The following is a 16497-nucleotide window of genomic DNA, read 5'->3' as shown; positions in this document are numbered from 1 at the left end:
AAGCATTCCTAGAGATTACAGAAGCAATATTGGCCAGCACTGATAATGCCGGCCACAACATAAAGGCTCCCTTGTCTCCACTTTTGCCTGTTGCTTTCTCCATTCTCGCCTCTGCCTTTCAATAAAGCCATACATTACGATTATAGTGCTGAGCACTAAAGTTAAACACTAGAATTCCATTTTGGACAGCTCATTCTAATGTGTACATCATGATGATCTACATACTCCGAGAGATTGTATAATGTAACCCATACGCCGTTAACGTAGTAACCATTCCACTCAAATGTTGCTAAACTTGAGTTCATCATGATGTTTCCGATAGTCTCTGTAATTGATCTTTCAATGCACGCCTGGTTGACTGAATTACTGGTTCAGATCAACTGACCCTCCATGACAAGTGTCGGAAGTAAACCATGCTGCTTCATGAGAATGGGATTAACACTTTTTAACTTATAAGAAGGTTAGCTAGTAAAGTATGAAATGAATAATAGACAATGTCAACTTAGCCACCTGGTTTATTATAGCATTAGTGATCTCACTGATATGACCTGTTCCGACTAAGCATACGTACCATTCCCCACCAGGGCCCCAAAACACACAATACATGACAAAGAAAAGCGTCTACAATTTTCTAATCCTTATAAACCATGCGCTGCTAGATAATGATTGAACCAGAGCAAAGACACCCACACAAAATACTAAACAAGAATTGTTGAAAGACAAGAGAAGAGAGAAAATGCAGTCACCTTGCCTGAAAGAGGTCACAGAAGTATGCCTCAGCGGCTGCTGCTCCTCCCGCTCCTCCCCCTTATTCAAGTCCACAGACACCGCCTCAAAGTCTGGAAGCACTTCTGCAGCTTGCCGTCGTGACTTTGCAGCCAAAACTTCATCATCCATCTTCCCAAACACCCAGTTCACCAACCATGAGTCTATACCATCCTTGCAAAAGTCCTTCTCTGACTTCACCAAGGCTTATCCGAGATACTATGAGACAGCAGACGTGGACCAGATACGAGCTCAGGAGTACTACCATCTCACACAATCCAATCATACCTGCCTTGATTATATAGGCATCGGTCTCTTCTCGTCTTCCCAGCTGCACAAACAGGAATCATCAAAACAAATGGTACCATCTACATCCACTTCTCGACTGCCATCACCTCCCCGAAATTCAGATTACCCTTTCTTTAGTATATCCTACAAGACTGGGAATCTCAAGACGGAGCTTCTTCATGGCGGCCATGAATCAGAGCTGGAATCTGCAATGAGAAGAAGAATAATGAGATTTCTTAACATTTCAGAAAATGATTACAGCATGGTTTTCACCGCCAACAGAACATCAGCTTTCAAACTTGTAGCAGAATCTTACCCGTACAAAACTAGTAGAAAGCTTCTGTCAGTTTATGACTATGAGAGCGAGGCAGTGGAATCAATGATTAACAGCTCGGAAAAGAGAGGCGCCCAGGTCATGTCAGCAGAGTTTTCATGGCCAAGGCTGAGGATTCAGTCAGAAAAATTGAGGAAGATGATAGGGAGTAAGAAGAAGAAGAAAAAGAAAAGAGGGGTTTTTGTCTTCCCAGTACATTCCAGAGTTACAGGTTCTAGATATCCTTATATATGGATGACTATAGCACAGGAGAATGGGTGGCACGTCTTGGTTGATGCTTGTGCCTTAGGACCAAAGGATATGGATAGCTTCGGCCTCTCTCTTTTTCAGCCAGATTTCCTCATTTCTTCTTTCTACAAGGTTTATGGGGAAAACCCATCTGGCTTTGCATGCCTCTTTGTCAAGAAATCAGCTATTCCAGTGCTGGAAGCATCTACAAGTACAGGGATTGTAAACCTTGTCCCAGCACAGGAGTTTCTTCAAATAGGAGGGGACTCCTCTGACACGGAAGTTGAAGAGATATCTAGACTTCGTTTGCAAGAAGATATATTGGATATATCACGTTCTTTCTCTGGTCTGATATCAAATCACAGTCATCGGGGAACACCTACGAAAAGGTTAGAACAAGGAGAACTCTCTGACAGTGCAGAAGATGGTGCAAACTCAGAAGAACTGGAAATTTCAGGAGAATCTGAAAGGCTTGCCAAGAGCAGCAAAAATGGGAATCAAGAGGTTGCATGCAGGAGCTTGGATCAAGTGGATTCTCTGGGGTTAATACTGATCACTAACAGGGCAAGGTACCTGATAAATTGGTTGGTGAGTTCATTGAGAAAGCTTAAGCATCCTAACTCAGAGGGAGTTCCTTTGGTCAGAATCTACGGACCAAAGATCAAATATGACCGGGGACCAGCTCTAGCATTCAATGTATTTGATTGGAAGGGAGAAAAGGTTGAGCCTGTTCTTGTCCAGAAACTTGCCGATAGAAACAACATTTCTCTTAGCTATGGATTTTTACACCATGTCTGGTTCTCAGATAAGTATACTGAAGAGAGAGGAAGAGTCCTAGAGAGAAGAGATAGTGGAGCAAAGGGAATGGCTGCAAACAAGTTGAAGGCAAAATCTGGTCCAGGAATAAGTGTGGTTACAGCTGCACTCGGGTTCGTATCGAATTTTGAAGACATATACAGGCTTTGGGCTTTTGTTGCACAGTTCCTAGATGCAGATTTTGTGGAGAAGGAGAGATGGAGGTATACAGCTCTTAATCAGAAAACCATTGAAGTTTAAACTATATATGTTTATTCTAAATTGATCCACAGTATAGAAAACTAAACATTCTTGCACACGAGTTTTGAACATTTGGAATTTAAAGTCAAAGGAAAACAGATGTACCACCATTCATTATTTTCAAAGAAATAGATTTAGAACCTTTCAAACAGTTCATGATGTTGTTGTGAAGTCTTGTATTATGTTACTTAATTATCATTTTTGCACAAATTATGTTAATCACTTCTTTAAGATGGACTGAATTATCTTATCTTCGTATGCTCAAATAGAGGGGGGAAAACCAAGTGACAATAGGAGGAGGTTCACTTCATGCATCATACTTACAACATTTTTGTTAAAAAGAGTATTCTAAGTTGGAGTCATCCAACACCCACTCCCAATATATGACAATTGATAAAACAAAAAGGGACAAGAAAATAGAGTAGAAAAAAAACTAGATGAAACTCTAACAAAAAAATTGAAGTAGTAATAATCAAATATACTTCTTGTAAAAATGATTATTTGAATTATGAGACTACAGTTAGAATTACAATTAGAGTACTCATCCTAATCTAAAGATATTGAAAAATAAAAAATACAGGAAACGGCCTCAACTTTGAAAAGTGAAAAGTATATACTTATCTCATCAGGAATGAATGCAGAAAATCCCTTTAAGATTGGCTTGTATTAGCAAGGATGTCTAACACTACATGTATATCCTCATTCTGAGGGTGGCTAGTATCCCCAACCAAAAATTTGTGAGCCTTACCGTCCACCTCTATGACACTTGAGCCAGGGGCCTTCTGTATACCTCTCTTCTTCATCAACCTCCTTATCCTTGTCGCATCAGCCCATCTTTTATTAGCAGCAAAAATGTTTGATAGAAGCACATAAACCCCACTATCTTGCCACTCAAGTTGCAGGAGACGGTCTAATATTTCTTGAGAGAGCTCAGCATCATTTTTGGCCTTACAAGCACTTAGAAGAGCTCCCAATATCAGCACATCAGGTTGCATTGGCATAGTGTTTATCAATTTCTGAGCTTCATCGAGGAGTCCAGCCCGACAGAGCAGATCAACCATGCATCCATAGTGTTCTAATCTTGGAGAGAGATTATGAGGTGCACTTATCATCTGATGAAAGTATCCACGGCCTTCATCAATCAAACCAGAATGACAGCAAGCTGTCAAGACAGCTAGAAAAGTAACTGCATTTGGCCTGATGCCAGACCTAGTCATTTCTTCAAACTTTTTGAGTGCCTCGTGCCCCTGTCCATGCATGGCTAAACCACCTAGCAATGCATTCCAAGTAGAGACATTCCCGCAAGGCAATTCACTGAAAGTACGCAATGCCATGTTTATACAGCCACACTTGGCATACATGTCGATCATAGCTGTTCCAATATGTACATCCCATTTGATACCCTTACGATCAATATACTCATGGACCCATCTACCATAATCAAGAGCCCCAAGACTGGCACAAACTGAAAGCACACTGGAAAGTATAATCTTATCAGGCTCTATTCCCATAGTCTGCATGCTGCAAAACAAATCCAGCGACTCCCTCGGACGTTTACACTGCACGTATCCACTTATCAAGCTAGTCCAAGACACAATGTCCCTTTCGGGAAGCTCATCAAAAACCCGCTTCGCCTCACACAAACTCTCACACTTAACATACATATCCACAACAGCATTGCCCACCACCAAGTCCATCCCCAACGAATGCTTCAAAATCAATCCATGAACCCCCTTCCCCACATTCAAATACCCCATCCGCCCGCAAGCCACAACCACACTAACAAAAGTCGCCACATTCGGCTTCACATCCATCCTCAAAAACAAAGACACGGCCTCACCAAACAACCCTGCCTTCACATGCCCGGACACCAAACCAGTCCAAGACACCACATCTCTCACACGCATTTCATCAAACACCTTACTAGCACTACCACAATCACCACAAACACTATAGAAATGCACAAGCGAGTTCTGAACATACACATCCCACTGAAAACCCATCTTCACAACCACACCATGGACCTGTCTACCCTCTCCCATCCCCAAAAACTTAACACAAGATTTCAAAACCGCCGGAATAGTAAACATATCAGGCATAAACCCATCTCTAACTATCCTTCTATAAACCAAAACCGCCTCCCCTGCATTTTCACCATTAGCATAGCCAGAGATCAACATGTTAAACGGGAAAGAGTTCACACGCCAGTCAACTTGTTTCAGAAAATCACAAGCGTAATCGAAATGGGTAACAGATTTTCCCAAGAACTTAACAACATTGGTGGCAACCAAGTCATTGCAAGCCAGGCCTGAAGTTACAGTCTTTGCATGGATTTGCTTGAAGCAACTCAAGGTTTTGCATTTACCAATCAAATCCAAGAGAACCCATTTCAGAGAATGCATAGTACTGCTTGTATCGACTATAAAGATTTCATTTTGAGCGAGTTGAAGGGTTAGTGAAGCTGAGATTCTGAGAGAAACTTCAAAAGTGGACAGAAATGGTGAAATGGGAATTCCCAGAGGAACATACACATTGGTCCAATTTTGATTGAAGTTTCAAGTTCAGTTCGAAAGTAGAGAACTTTGATCAAACTCTGCTTACTCTGAATCAGCCAGTACAGCTTGGATCACTGCTTTGAATTTGAGCACCGAGTCTAAACGGCAAGTCGTATCTTTGGTTTCTTGTCTTCGGTGTTTTTGGTTGATTGAGGCCCTTTGGTTTGTGGAGTGAGGTGAAACGCAACTTCAAAAGGGTTAGGCTTTCTCGTTCTCTTCATTTTGAGGCATTGTTTCAATGTTTCCCATTTGAAATGTATAATTTTTCAAATCTTGCACTGATCGAATACAAATTGAAAAACCATACTCATTCCTAAACCTCTAATCTTTAAACAAACAAAATGGAAAATAAGTGTATCGAAAAGAGGTTTGACAAGCACAAGAGTCAAAATGCATAATGTTATGTCAAGTGTAGATACGTTACCGGCCAACAAATTGGGAGAGGATGTGAAACATCTATCGTACATTGTATTTTTCGCTTTTATCAAAATGTGCATTGTATTTGAATCTCATAATTCATAAGCATATTTAAAAAAAAAATTATTCACAAGCGTATTTAAGATTGAAAGTTTAGGATTTTCAGTACGTCGAGCTTTGAAGTTCATATACGTTTGAGCAGAGATTATACTTTGTTCATCAAATTTAAACTCGTATGATTAAGTTGTCATTGCCTGGTTTAGTAAGTTTTCTTTGAATGGGGCTGGGATCACCACGAGGCCAGCAACACCCGCATTCCCATGGCTTGGTGCTTGGTCCAACTTTCAAATGTTGACCCAATTTACACGTGCAACACAAGCTCACTCATTTGCCACTTGCTTTGCAAATCAGAAAGGTTTTTATCCAAAACTGCAAAGATGAACAAATTCAGAAGAAGCACAAACGAAGACTAAAGACAAAGTGGCCTTCCGCTTAGTACAAAACAGAACCAGTTTCTGTGCATCATTACAAAAAGGCCTAAAAGCCTACCACTAAAACCGTAGCTCATTGAGTCAAAACCTCAAGGCTTTGCATATAGCATTTGTGATCAAAACCTCAAGGCTTTGAATATAGCATTTGTGAATTTCCAGATCACCAAAACAGAGAACCCTGTGCAGCATTACAAAAAGGCCTAAAAGACTTAAACCCTACACCCTAAACCCTCCTTGACTCAAGGCTTTGAGTATTGAGCTTCTGAATTTCCACACAGACCACCCAAGAACTGAAGCTCCCTCTTGTCCAAAGTATCCAAAGAAAAGTCCCTCAGCAACTGAGTATGACTAATCGGAGCAGCTGTTGTAGCACTAGTGTCACTACTAGTAACCGCATTACTATTACTGGCTCCCAAACTAGTCGAACAGCTCCCACCACCACCACCACTACCACTCGAAATCGAACCAGAAGTGGCCTGCACATCAACATCACCACAAACTTGAACCCCAGATTGCAATGCTGTGACGGGGAAGTTCGATATAGGCCTTCCTTGCAAATCGAAAATGGTGTGGCCAGAAACTGAATCCGAAGGAATAGCCCAACCAGAGTTTGGGAACATGAAGAACGGAACATTCGCCCCAAATTGCCACATAGGCAACAAAGCTCCACCGCTACCGCCGCCGTAGCTCACCGGAGCTATCGGCGCCAAGCCACTCGAAATTGAGCTCAATTCCTCCACATCAACAAAATCACTATTGCAATGTAGCTTTCTCTTCTTTCTCGGAAGCTCAGAGACCTCTCCATTCGGGTTCGCCAGAGAACTCGTCGGAATCTTGAGCGTGCCGCCGACGGAGACGGCGATCGCCGGGACTGTGCCGGTACCGGTGGCTGCGATTATCGCCGGCTCGGCGTGCTCGAGGAGCCACCTGATGGTTTCGCCGTCGGACTTGTGGCCGAGTTCTCGGGTCAGCTGGAAAACCCGGGCCGCACAGGCGGCGGGCATTCGGACCCTCCGGCCGCGGCCCTCCACCTTTGTGTGGCGGTCCTTCGTCGACGACCGCTTCACCACCGGTATCGCCGGTGCCGGAACCGGGATAAGACCCATCGAGAGGGACCCATCTTCGAACACTTCTTTCTTCGCCACCGCCGGAAATTGTTGGCCGGAAACTGATGGGTTCGTGATCCCGTCGGTTTCCTCAAGACTCTGCCTTTGATTTGGTTCCATCAAAAATTCTGCTTTTTCTTAACGGAATTGAGAAATTTCAAGGAAGCCCAGATGGAATCGAACAAGACCAAGCTGAATAAACCAACAAATTTCACGAATTTAGAGAGCTTTGAATTTTGGGGAAAGCTGAAGAAATTGAGCAAGAATAAAGCTTGAAACTTTGGCTGAATTTTGGTCTGGGACTTTGTTCATGATTAGATTAGAGTACTCATTGAACAAATGGAGAGCAAGAATTCAAATCTATTGGGCAATTTAGAGTGAGCTATGAAACAGAGATGGGGATAGAAGAACAAACCCTAATAGAGAAGCAGAGGAGGCAGCCCCACTTATCCTCTTTCTATTTTGCGAACCCTACCAAGGGGGGACCCTCGGACGCTTTACTTATTTATTCAGAGGTAGGGAGTCTTATCGACGGTGGGAGACTGCCCTCGACAGTATGTGCCGTTGAGATGGTGCCACGTCATGTGGGATTTTTGTGGGGTAACATTCCAATTGAGGAAAAGGAGAGCTAACCTCCTACAGCTTAGTACATTTGAACGTATAGTACAAACGGTTGTACCAAAATAACAAAATCGAAAATAAGAACAAATTGACATTTTCAATCACAATCAAAGCAATAAATGGAAATTAAGCCTTAGTGTTTGATATAATCGATCCTGATCACCTGGTCAGCAACTGACCAGGGATCATTTGCTCAATCACCGTCCGATTGAAATCGGACGGTTCACAGCTAAGTGATGAGAGAGAATAAGAGAGTTGTGAACCGTCCGATTTCAATCAGTCGGTGATTGAGCAAATGATCCCTGGTCAGTTGCTGACCAGGTGATCAGGACTGTTGATATAATACCCCTCGAAGAGTTGTGTTTCAAGATTTGTCTACAAGATATTAATATATCGCATTAAGTATACAAGTTTAATATATAAGTAGATTGACTCTTTCTATTAATAAACTAACTTAACATAATCTCAAGCTAATCTATAACTATAAAGAACTAATTTACTATTATAGAAAATTAATCTACATTAATGTACCGATTTGTTAGTGTACGGTATAATTAAGATATAAAAATCCTAGCCAATGATCCCATATCTCATCCAACTGGCTAGATCTTATACGATAACTAACAAAAATGTTGTAAGTATGATGCATACCATTTCCTAATACCCCAATGGTTCTTGTCCATACTCCCTCCCACAAAATCTAAACTTCCTTAGAGGACAATCAATTAAGATTTGTTAAAATATTCTGAGTAATGCCAAGAAAAACTTACTTACAAAATGAAGTTTGTGATGAATACGTAGGAACACATGTTCAACTCCAACTTTCTTTGCATATATTATTCTCACCAGTCACCAACCGTACGCATAAACCAACCTGATAGACACAAGCCAACAGTTGTTTTAACATATTTTCACACTGTTTGCATATGAAGTTTGCTTTTCTTCGGAAAATTTCCATTTTAATCTACGCAACTAATTAAACTTTGATCCTACAAGAGTACAGGATATATAAGCTTAGGTGTATTACTTGGTTAATTTCAAAGCACACAGATCGACTAAAAGCAATTAGGTGTAGTACATACTTGGTCAAATTTTTAGTACAGATATATATACAGGTTGTTGTTCCTCCATTAAGTGACTTTGAAGTACATGAAATATGTGCTTACGTACGTATATATACTGCCCAATCGGAAGAGTCTCTCATCATTAACCTTGAGTTTGAATTTCATCTCTTTGTTTTGTGACTTCTGTCAATAGCTTCTCGATCTTTCATATCTTCTTCGTCCCGGCAAAAATGGCTGCATTTGCACCAAAAACCATCGTATTCTGCACATTTTTCCTTCTTTTAACCACGCTTTCACAATCAAGAGCAGCACTCGATGTTCACTATTATGATAAAACATGTCCACAAGTCGAGAAAATCATATTTCAGACGGTATACAATGCTTCCATGCATGACCCTAAAGTCCCAGCTCGTATCTTAAGGATGTTCTTCCACGATTGCTTTATAAGGGTATATTATTTATGCTCTACGCCTCTATATCTCATTTGCATTCTTAATCTTTGTAGAATTTGGTGCACATATGCATTAATGTTGTTCTTTGACCGTCCTCTTTCATATTATCTTGTTAATTAGGGTTGTGATGCGTCCTTGCTGCTCGACTCAACACCAGGGAACCAAGCAGAGAAAGATGGCCCTCCCAATATTTCAGTCCGATCATTCTACGTGATCGAGGAGGCCAAAGCTAAGCTAGAAGCCGCATGTCCACACACAGTTTCATGCGCCGATATAATAGGCATTGCTGCAAGAGATGTAGTAACCATGGTAGGTATTAGTATAGGTTGCGTTTTAATATCATACTATCACGGGTATCACCAATGCTAAAGTTACTAATTTAGTTGTTCGCTAAATGGTGTGTTAGTCTCGAGGCCCATATTGGAATGTGCTTAAAGGAAGAAAAGATGGAAGGGTGTCGAGGGCTAACGAGACCATCAACCTACCGGCTCCAACCTTCAATGTAAGCCAACTGATTCAAAGCTTTGCCAAGAGAGGTTTAGGAGTCACAGAATTGGTAGCTCTATCCGGTGGCCATACTCTAGGGTTTTCGCATTGTTCTTCCTTCCAAGCCCGTCTTCGCAATTTTAGTTCGGTCCACGATGTCGACCCGACTATGGACAGTGAGTTTGCTCTAAAGCTAAGAAAGCAATGCCCTAAACCAAACAGAGATCACAGTGCTGGGGAGTTGTTGGACTCGACATCCTTGTTGTAAATTATTATGGATATATCATGTAAATTATTGTATATTAGAAGATGCTTTCCTCTTTCCTAGTTTTAGGGGATCCATGTTTTAAGGAGGACTTTAAGGGTCCTTGTTTTATGGAGGATTTTAGGCTATATGTTCCTTGTCTTCCACTACATATGTAGTCCATTTCTCATACATGGAAGTAGATGAAAAACAGAAAATACTACACTTATTATCTGCATCTAAACTCTCTCTCTCTCAAGTTCTTAGAAGCAAAGCTCTCTCAATTTTCTGAAACACTTTCTATGTTCCTTTTACAACACGTTATCAGCACGACTAGCTCTAGGATTCGGATTGCCGATCGACAAGAGAAGAGGTGAATAACTCTTGGGTTGCAGAAAAGAAGAGGTTCATCATTCAATCAACATCAATCTACCAGCTCTACAACCAAGTATGTTTTTCCAAGCAAAAACAGATTTTACTGTTTCAGTTTACCTTCTGTCCTCTGTGTTCCCGTATTTATTTAAACTAGTAATTCAACTCCAAAATTCACCAAATTTTGTATGCTAGAGCCTCTGTGTGTTTACTGCATCTCTATAATTTTTCATATTTTTCTGGGTTGTTTTGGTTGGGATTTTGGTTTGTTTTTCGACTGCTATTTAGTAGAAGCTGCAATCACGATTTATGACTTTTATTGAAGCATCTAGTTTAACTTAATCATCTATGAGAGACACTTATTTCTCTTGCACTATAATTGGCATAATGGAATGAGTAAAAGGAAAATCAATAGCTTTTTAATTTAGCTATTAATTCATGTATATTGTGACAAATATCTATAAATACTTGTTTGGACTTTGTGATAATGATACATCTTTCCTTCATTATTTATTATGATAATGTTTTGTGGTGTTACCTGCTCATATTAAATTTAAATATTTTACCCGCTTAAATTCTTTGCATTAGAATATATATGTGCGGAATGCAGGTACTTAACGAACCGGAAGTTCACACACATAAACATTGAACCAAAATTTCATACATAAATATTGAACCAGAAGTTCACATATAGTATCGAACCTGTAGTTTTGACAACACTGAAATATTATGAATCTTTCTAAGTAGGCTCACCCAATTCGATGTGATGTCTAGGCAAGATACAATGAGGCTGTGTACTTAAGAGAGCCTCGCTCCACCCAAACCTCATACTCTTACCTGGTCGTATTTAATTGGAGTTACCAAAAGGGTTGAGTAATAACTTTTCATTCCTTGGCAGACCAGCTTGAGCCCAGCAGGCCCACTCTCCCTCTGCGGGACCTAGCAGCCTAGCAGGTCTCACACACCATTTGAATTACGCATGAAAGGTCGGGTCACAAGCCCGCAGACTAAGCCCGATAGGCTTCACTATGAAGCCCACTCCTTTGGTCCAGCAGAATCAAATAAAAGGAAAAATGATTTGATATTGTAAATAGATTCACCATATTTAATATGTGTAATTAATTGCCAGAAGCATTTATTCACATAATTGTGTGATAATTAATATGTTATTTTACTAGCATGCAATTAATATCTCAATTGATTTGTGATTTCCATTTATCCAATTTGTGAGATTATTTCAATTTGCTCAATTCAATATTATTGTGTTACTTGTCTAAATTTTCGCACTAGAATATATGTGTAGAAAATGCAGGTACCTAATGAACTAGAAGTTCTAAATGAACCAGTAGTTCATTCACATATCGAACCTGTAGTTTCGATAATGCCATTTAAGAAACTTGAAGTTTCCTTCATAAATTCACCACACATGATAAAACCAGTAGATTTTACATGTTTAATCCGATTTTCCATACCATGTTATAGAACCTGAAATTCCTATTAGTTGCTTATGGACGATACTACCCAAAGCACTAAGATTATTTGTTCTTTTCCTGTAAGAAATGCCAAATCTCAACAAACTTGACTTTGTTGCTTTGGAGGTTTCCAGAAGAAACTATCTAAAGTGAACTCAAGATGTGAAAATTCATCTGATTGCAAAGAAGATGAGATCAACAATCAATGCTAACAATGTCGTCATTGAGGCTTTTAATATGAGTGCCATAATCTTCAAAGGAAACATATGGAGAAAACACTCCAAGTTGAGTATCCGATGAAGAGGATACACAGATTCTTTGGGTCGCTCTAGAAGAGCACTTTCACCATCAAATGACCATTTTCTTGCTTGAAGCAAGACATGATTGGCAGAACGAAATTAGCCCATATGACCGTCTGCCACTTGGCCAAAGCCCAAGAGGCCATGTAATCAGGCTCCACGTGGCCAAGGCCCACGTGGTAGGAACCATGATGCCATAACTCAGCAAGCCCGAGTTGAAAGGAACACTGGTCCGGCCCGCTGCCACCAGAATCGATCAGCATGATCTTTGTTATCAATGTGGAGGAATTGACTGCTGGTCCCGCACCTGTTGTGCGATAGCCTAAGCAGTAGATGAGTATTACGCCAGTCGCAGAACTCGAAATACCAACTTTATTAAAGGGTCATTTTCTATCGATTCCACACTAGAGATCATGGATTTTCAGGCAGTTACTGAACATACCGAGGATTAGAACTCGAAGACATGGGTATAATTGGCCCCTTGTGCCATATCTATTTCATCTTAATGAATGAAACATCTTCGGATTTTGGTGATTTATGTTTTCAATTATTTTGGATTATAGAAATGTGGTTATGTTCGAATATATTTAATTCAATAAACTTATTCATACATGTGATCCATTGAATTAAATAAATGAATAGGCATATTCTGTGGGGAAGTTTGTTGTCCGGTTAAAAGTGCTATTACGCACACCATACTCCGAGATCGGAGATATGTTTCAAACTTATTGCCCATGCATACCTCTGTGACAACCATATCAGGCCAATCCAACCTGATAGAGGGCTATGGCAAAGCCCACTTTATGTTGTCCAATGGTACTGAATTTACCATTAATGAGGCCTTATATTCTCCACGTTCCAGAAGAACGTTATTGAGTATTAAGGATATTCGAACCAACATTTATCACGTTGAAACCCCTAAGAAAAATGAGTGTAATATCTTTGCATAACCTCTGAATGTGCGGCCAGAAGCGTATATTGGAGAAATTGAAATTTGTTAGCCAGAAGCTAACCAATTCGAGCAACTACTTGCTATGGCATGACCATTTGGGACACCCAGGTCAAAGTATGATGCACCGTATCCTCAACTTATCACACAGGCATCCCCTTCTGAATAAGGGTCCTGTGTTTAGTAACACATTACGCCAAACTTGCTCGTTAGGAATGTTAAACTCTAGACCATCATGTGCAAAGACTAGTATATACACACACCATTTTTCTGCACAGAATGCAAGGAAAATTTGTGGACCTTTCCAACCACCATGCGGACAATTTAAATATTTCATGGTTGTGGTTGATGTATCGACAAAGTGATCACATGTTACACTATTGTCCACAAGAAAATGCTGCTTTTGCTAAACTCTCGCCCAGATCATGAAATTGTGGATCACCACTCGGATTATCCCATAAAGTCCATAAGACCTGATAATGCCGGAGAGTTTACAGATTGTCACTTTGATGAGACAATCTTCCCGCCGTTAGGGGGAGATAAGAACGTTACCGTTCCTGATGAACGACGTGAATTGACGTGGAATGTCCCCACTATGTCTCATCTCGATCCCCGAACCGCACAATGCGATAGTGAAGTGCGGAGAATTCTAGATCTACAAAGTATAGCCCAAAATATGCCAGACGCTTTCTCTGATCTAGCTAAAGTGACCAGATCACATATACCTGCTGCAAATATGCCTGTAAGGATAGACGTCCCCGTATGACATGTCATCCCAGATGGACGAGGTACGACCATAGCGGCTAACCAGTCATATGTCCCTGCCCAGAAGTGAGGTAGACCATTAGGTTCAAAAGATTCTTATCCCCAGAAGAGGGTAAACTCGGCACAAATGAATCTTCTTGACATCGCAATCTCAAACTGATTCATCTCACGAGATAAATCCGGATTATGGGTCCGTCCTAGAAGAGACGACGTTGGGGGACGCTCCAACATTTGAACCCACTCCCGAGAATAGAGAAATCTCGGTAAACTTTGTGAGATTTGGAATTGGAATGAGATTATCATCGATGATGTGTTTGTATTTGCGGTGGCCACCGAAACTAAAACAAGAGATGAAATCGAACCTTGCTCCGTTGATGAATGTTAACGAAGAAATGACTGGCCAAAAAGGAAATAAGCAATCTAGGTCAAATTAGATTCCTTGACAAAGAGAAAGGTGTTTTGGACCTGTTGTTCCTACACCTCCCCATGTTAAACCTGTAGAATTTAAATGGGTATTTATAAGGAAGCGTAATGAGAAAAATGAGATTGTGATACACAAAGCTCGTCTAGTGGCGCAAGAATTTTCTCAACGCCCTGTGATTGATTACGAGGAGGCGTATTCTCCCGTAATGAACGTCATAACGTTCCACTACCTTATCAATTTGGTAGTTTCCGAAAAACTGAATATGCAGCTTATGAATGTGGTCATAACTTATCTCTAGGGGGATCATAATACAGAGATATACCTGAAAGTTCCTGAAGGACTTAAGGTACCCAATGCAAATAGTTCTAGACCACGGAACGTGTTCTCCATTAGTTTTGAGGTGTTCACTTTATGAATTAAAACAATCTAGACGGAAGTGGTATAACCGTCTAAGTGAATATTTGATCGGGATGGGATATGTGAATAATAAACTACGCCTATGCGTGTTTATTAAGGAAACAAATTCCGGGTTTGCAATTATGGCGGTCTATGTCAAAGACATGAATTTGATTGATATTCCTGAAGAGATCAAGGAAACTGCAAAGCACCTGAAGTCGGAATTTGAGATGAAAGCCCTTGGGAGAACAAATTATTGTCTCGACCTGGAGCCCAAGCAAAGTGCAGATGAAATTTTGGTCCATCAACCAAATTACATCCAGAAGATGTTAATATGCTTTAATCAGGATAAAAGCAAGCACACTCATGGTCGTCCGAAGTCTAGAGAGAACCGTATTGTTCTACTGGTGATAACGAAGAGATATTGGTGCCAGAAGTCCCATATCTAAGTGCAATAGGCCCATTATTGTACTTGGCTCAATGCCCTAGACAGGACATCCCATTCGATGTGAACTTGTTAGCTAGATATAGCTCTGCACCAACACGCCGCCACTGGAATGGTATAAAAGATATTTTTCGTTATCTTAGAGGTACGATTGATATGGGCTTATTTTATCCCTATGCATCAAGAAATGGATCAAACCCCCTTGATCCTCAGAATGATGCTCGCCTTGTTGGATATGCTGATGCAGGCTATCTATCAGACCCACACAAGGCGCGTTCCCAAACTGGTTATGTCTTTACCATTGGGAATACGGAAATTTCTTGGAGGTCTACAAAACAGACCCTTGTTGCTACCTCTTCGAATCATGCTGAGATTCTAGCTCTTCACGAAGCAGTACGTGAATGTATATGGTTGAGAGCCATCACAAAGCATGTTCAAAGCACATGTGGACTGCATTCCACCACTGATGAACCAACCACTATCCATGAGGATAATGCTGCTTGCATCGAGCAAATGAAGACAGGTTTCATTAAAGGAGACAACACCAAACATATTGCACCAAAGTTCTTCTTCAATCAGCAACAATAGGAGCATCAGAAAATTAAAGTCAAGCAGATTCGATCTGAAGACAATCGTGCAGACCTCTTCACTAAGTCACTACCAAAGTCTACATTCCAGAAGCATGTACAAGGTATTGGTCTACGTAAATTATCTGAATTACCTAACATGTAATTTTCAGGGGGAGTTGAAATCAGGGGGAGTATCCAGAAGCATACCCACTTGACCATCGTGTACTCTTTTTGTCCTTCGTCCAGGGTTATTTTGTCCCACTGGGTTTTGTTACCTGGCAAGGTTTTAACGAGGCACATCTTTAGCATGGTCGCTCCACTTATACTACATCCTGAAGATGTTTTGATTCAATATATATGCATTTGCTCATCTTTTCCCTTCGACCACGGGTTTTTCCCACTGGGTTTACCGGGCAAGGTTTTGGTGTAGCAAATCTAAATGCATCCCTCTCGTAGACATACTACCTACTTATGATGCTAATAAGAAGACTCCACTTATCTCCGAAGCTGTGATATTACTACTCCACACTCATGCGCGTTGTGCTCTTTTTCTCCTTCGACCAAGGTTGTTTTTTTCCCACAGGGTTTTTATTACTTGGCAAGGTTTTTGACGAGACAACTTAAAAGCGCACAGCCTAGGCAACACTATTGACATGAAATATCCAAGGGGGAGTGTTGTAAATTATTATGGATATATCA

The 16497-nt window shown here is 40.7% G+C and overlaps 4 protein-coding genes and 1 long non-coding RNA gene across 5 annotated transcripts; 3 read left to right on the top strand and 2 right to left on the bottom strand.

The window, feature by feature from the left end:
- The first annotated feature begins 441 nt into the window (after positions 1 to 441).
- On the top strand, positions 442 to 2825 carry LOC133717516 (molybdenum cofactor sulfurase). Its single transcript, XM_062144233.1, has one exon. The coding sequence runs from the start codon at positions 737 to 739 to the stop codon at positions 2669 to 2671; it is 1935 nt and encodes a 644-aa protein (XP_062000217.1). The 5' UTR covers positions 442 to 736; the 3' UTR covers positions 2672 to 2825.
- A 228-nt stretch (positions 2826 to 3053) lies between these two features.
- On the bottom strand, positions 3054 to 5407 carry LOC133717365 (pentatricopeptide repeat-containing protein At4g38010). Its single transcript, XM_062144069.1, has one exon. The coding sequence runs from the start codon at positions 5071 to 5073 to the stop codon at positions 3322 to 3324; it is 1752 nt and encodes a 583-aa protein (XP_062000053.1). The 5' UTR covers positions 5074 to 5407; the 3' UTR covers positions 3054 to 3321.
- A 706-nt stretch (positions 5408 to 6113) lies between these two features.
- On the bottom strand, positions 6114 to 7705 carry LOC133715602 (transcription factor TCP19). Its single transcript, XM_062142146.1, has 2 exons — positions 7656 to 7705; positions 6114 to 7432 (listed from the first exon to the last, which is right to left on the bottom strand). Exon 2 carries the CDS (start codon positions 7358 to 7360, stop codon positions 6374 to 6376), a length of 987 nt encoding a protein of 328 aa, XP_061998130.1. The 5' UTR covers positions 7361 to 7432; positions 7656 to 7705; the 3' UTR covers positions 6114 to 6373.
- Positions 7706 to 9089: 1384 nt separating this feature from the next.
- LOC133716968 (peroxidase 66) lies at positions 9090 to 10131 on the top strand. The gene is made up of 3 exons (XM_062143595.1): positions 9090 to 9374; positions 9498 to 9686; positions 9784 to 10131. Exons 1-3 carry the CDS (start codon positions 9156 to 9158, stop codon positions 10129 to 10131), a joined length of 756 nt encoding a protein of 251 aa, XP_061999579.1. The 5' UTR covers positions 9090 to 9155.
- Positions 10132 to 10410: 279 nt separating this feature from the next.
- LOC133714023 (uncharacterized) lies at positions 10411 to 11702 on the top strand. Its single transcript, XR_009848400.1, has 2 exons — positions 10411 to 10555; positions 11254 to 11702. It is a non-coding gene; the product is annotated as an uncharacterized LOC133714023 (long non-coding RNA).
- Positions 11703 to 16497: the final 4795 nt, after the last annotated feature.

This window comes from Rosa rugosa, chromosome 6, assembly GCF_958449725.1.
Source record: "Rosa rugosa chromosome 6, drRosRugo1.1, whole genome shotgun sequence".
Taxonomy (NCBI): Eukaryota; Viridiplantae; Streptophyta; class Magnoliopsida; order Rosales; family Rosaceae; genus Rosa; species Rosa rugosa.
Note: the sequence above shows the minus strand (reverse complement) of the source record. Positions and strands in the feature narration are given on the sequence as shown.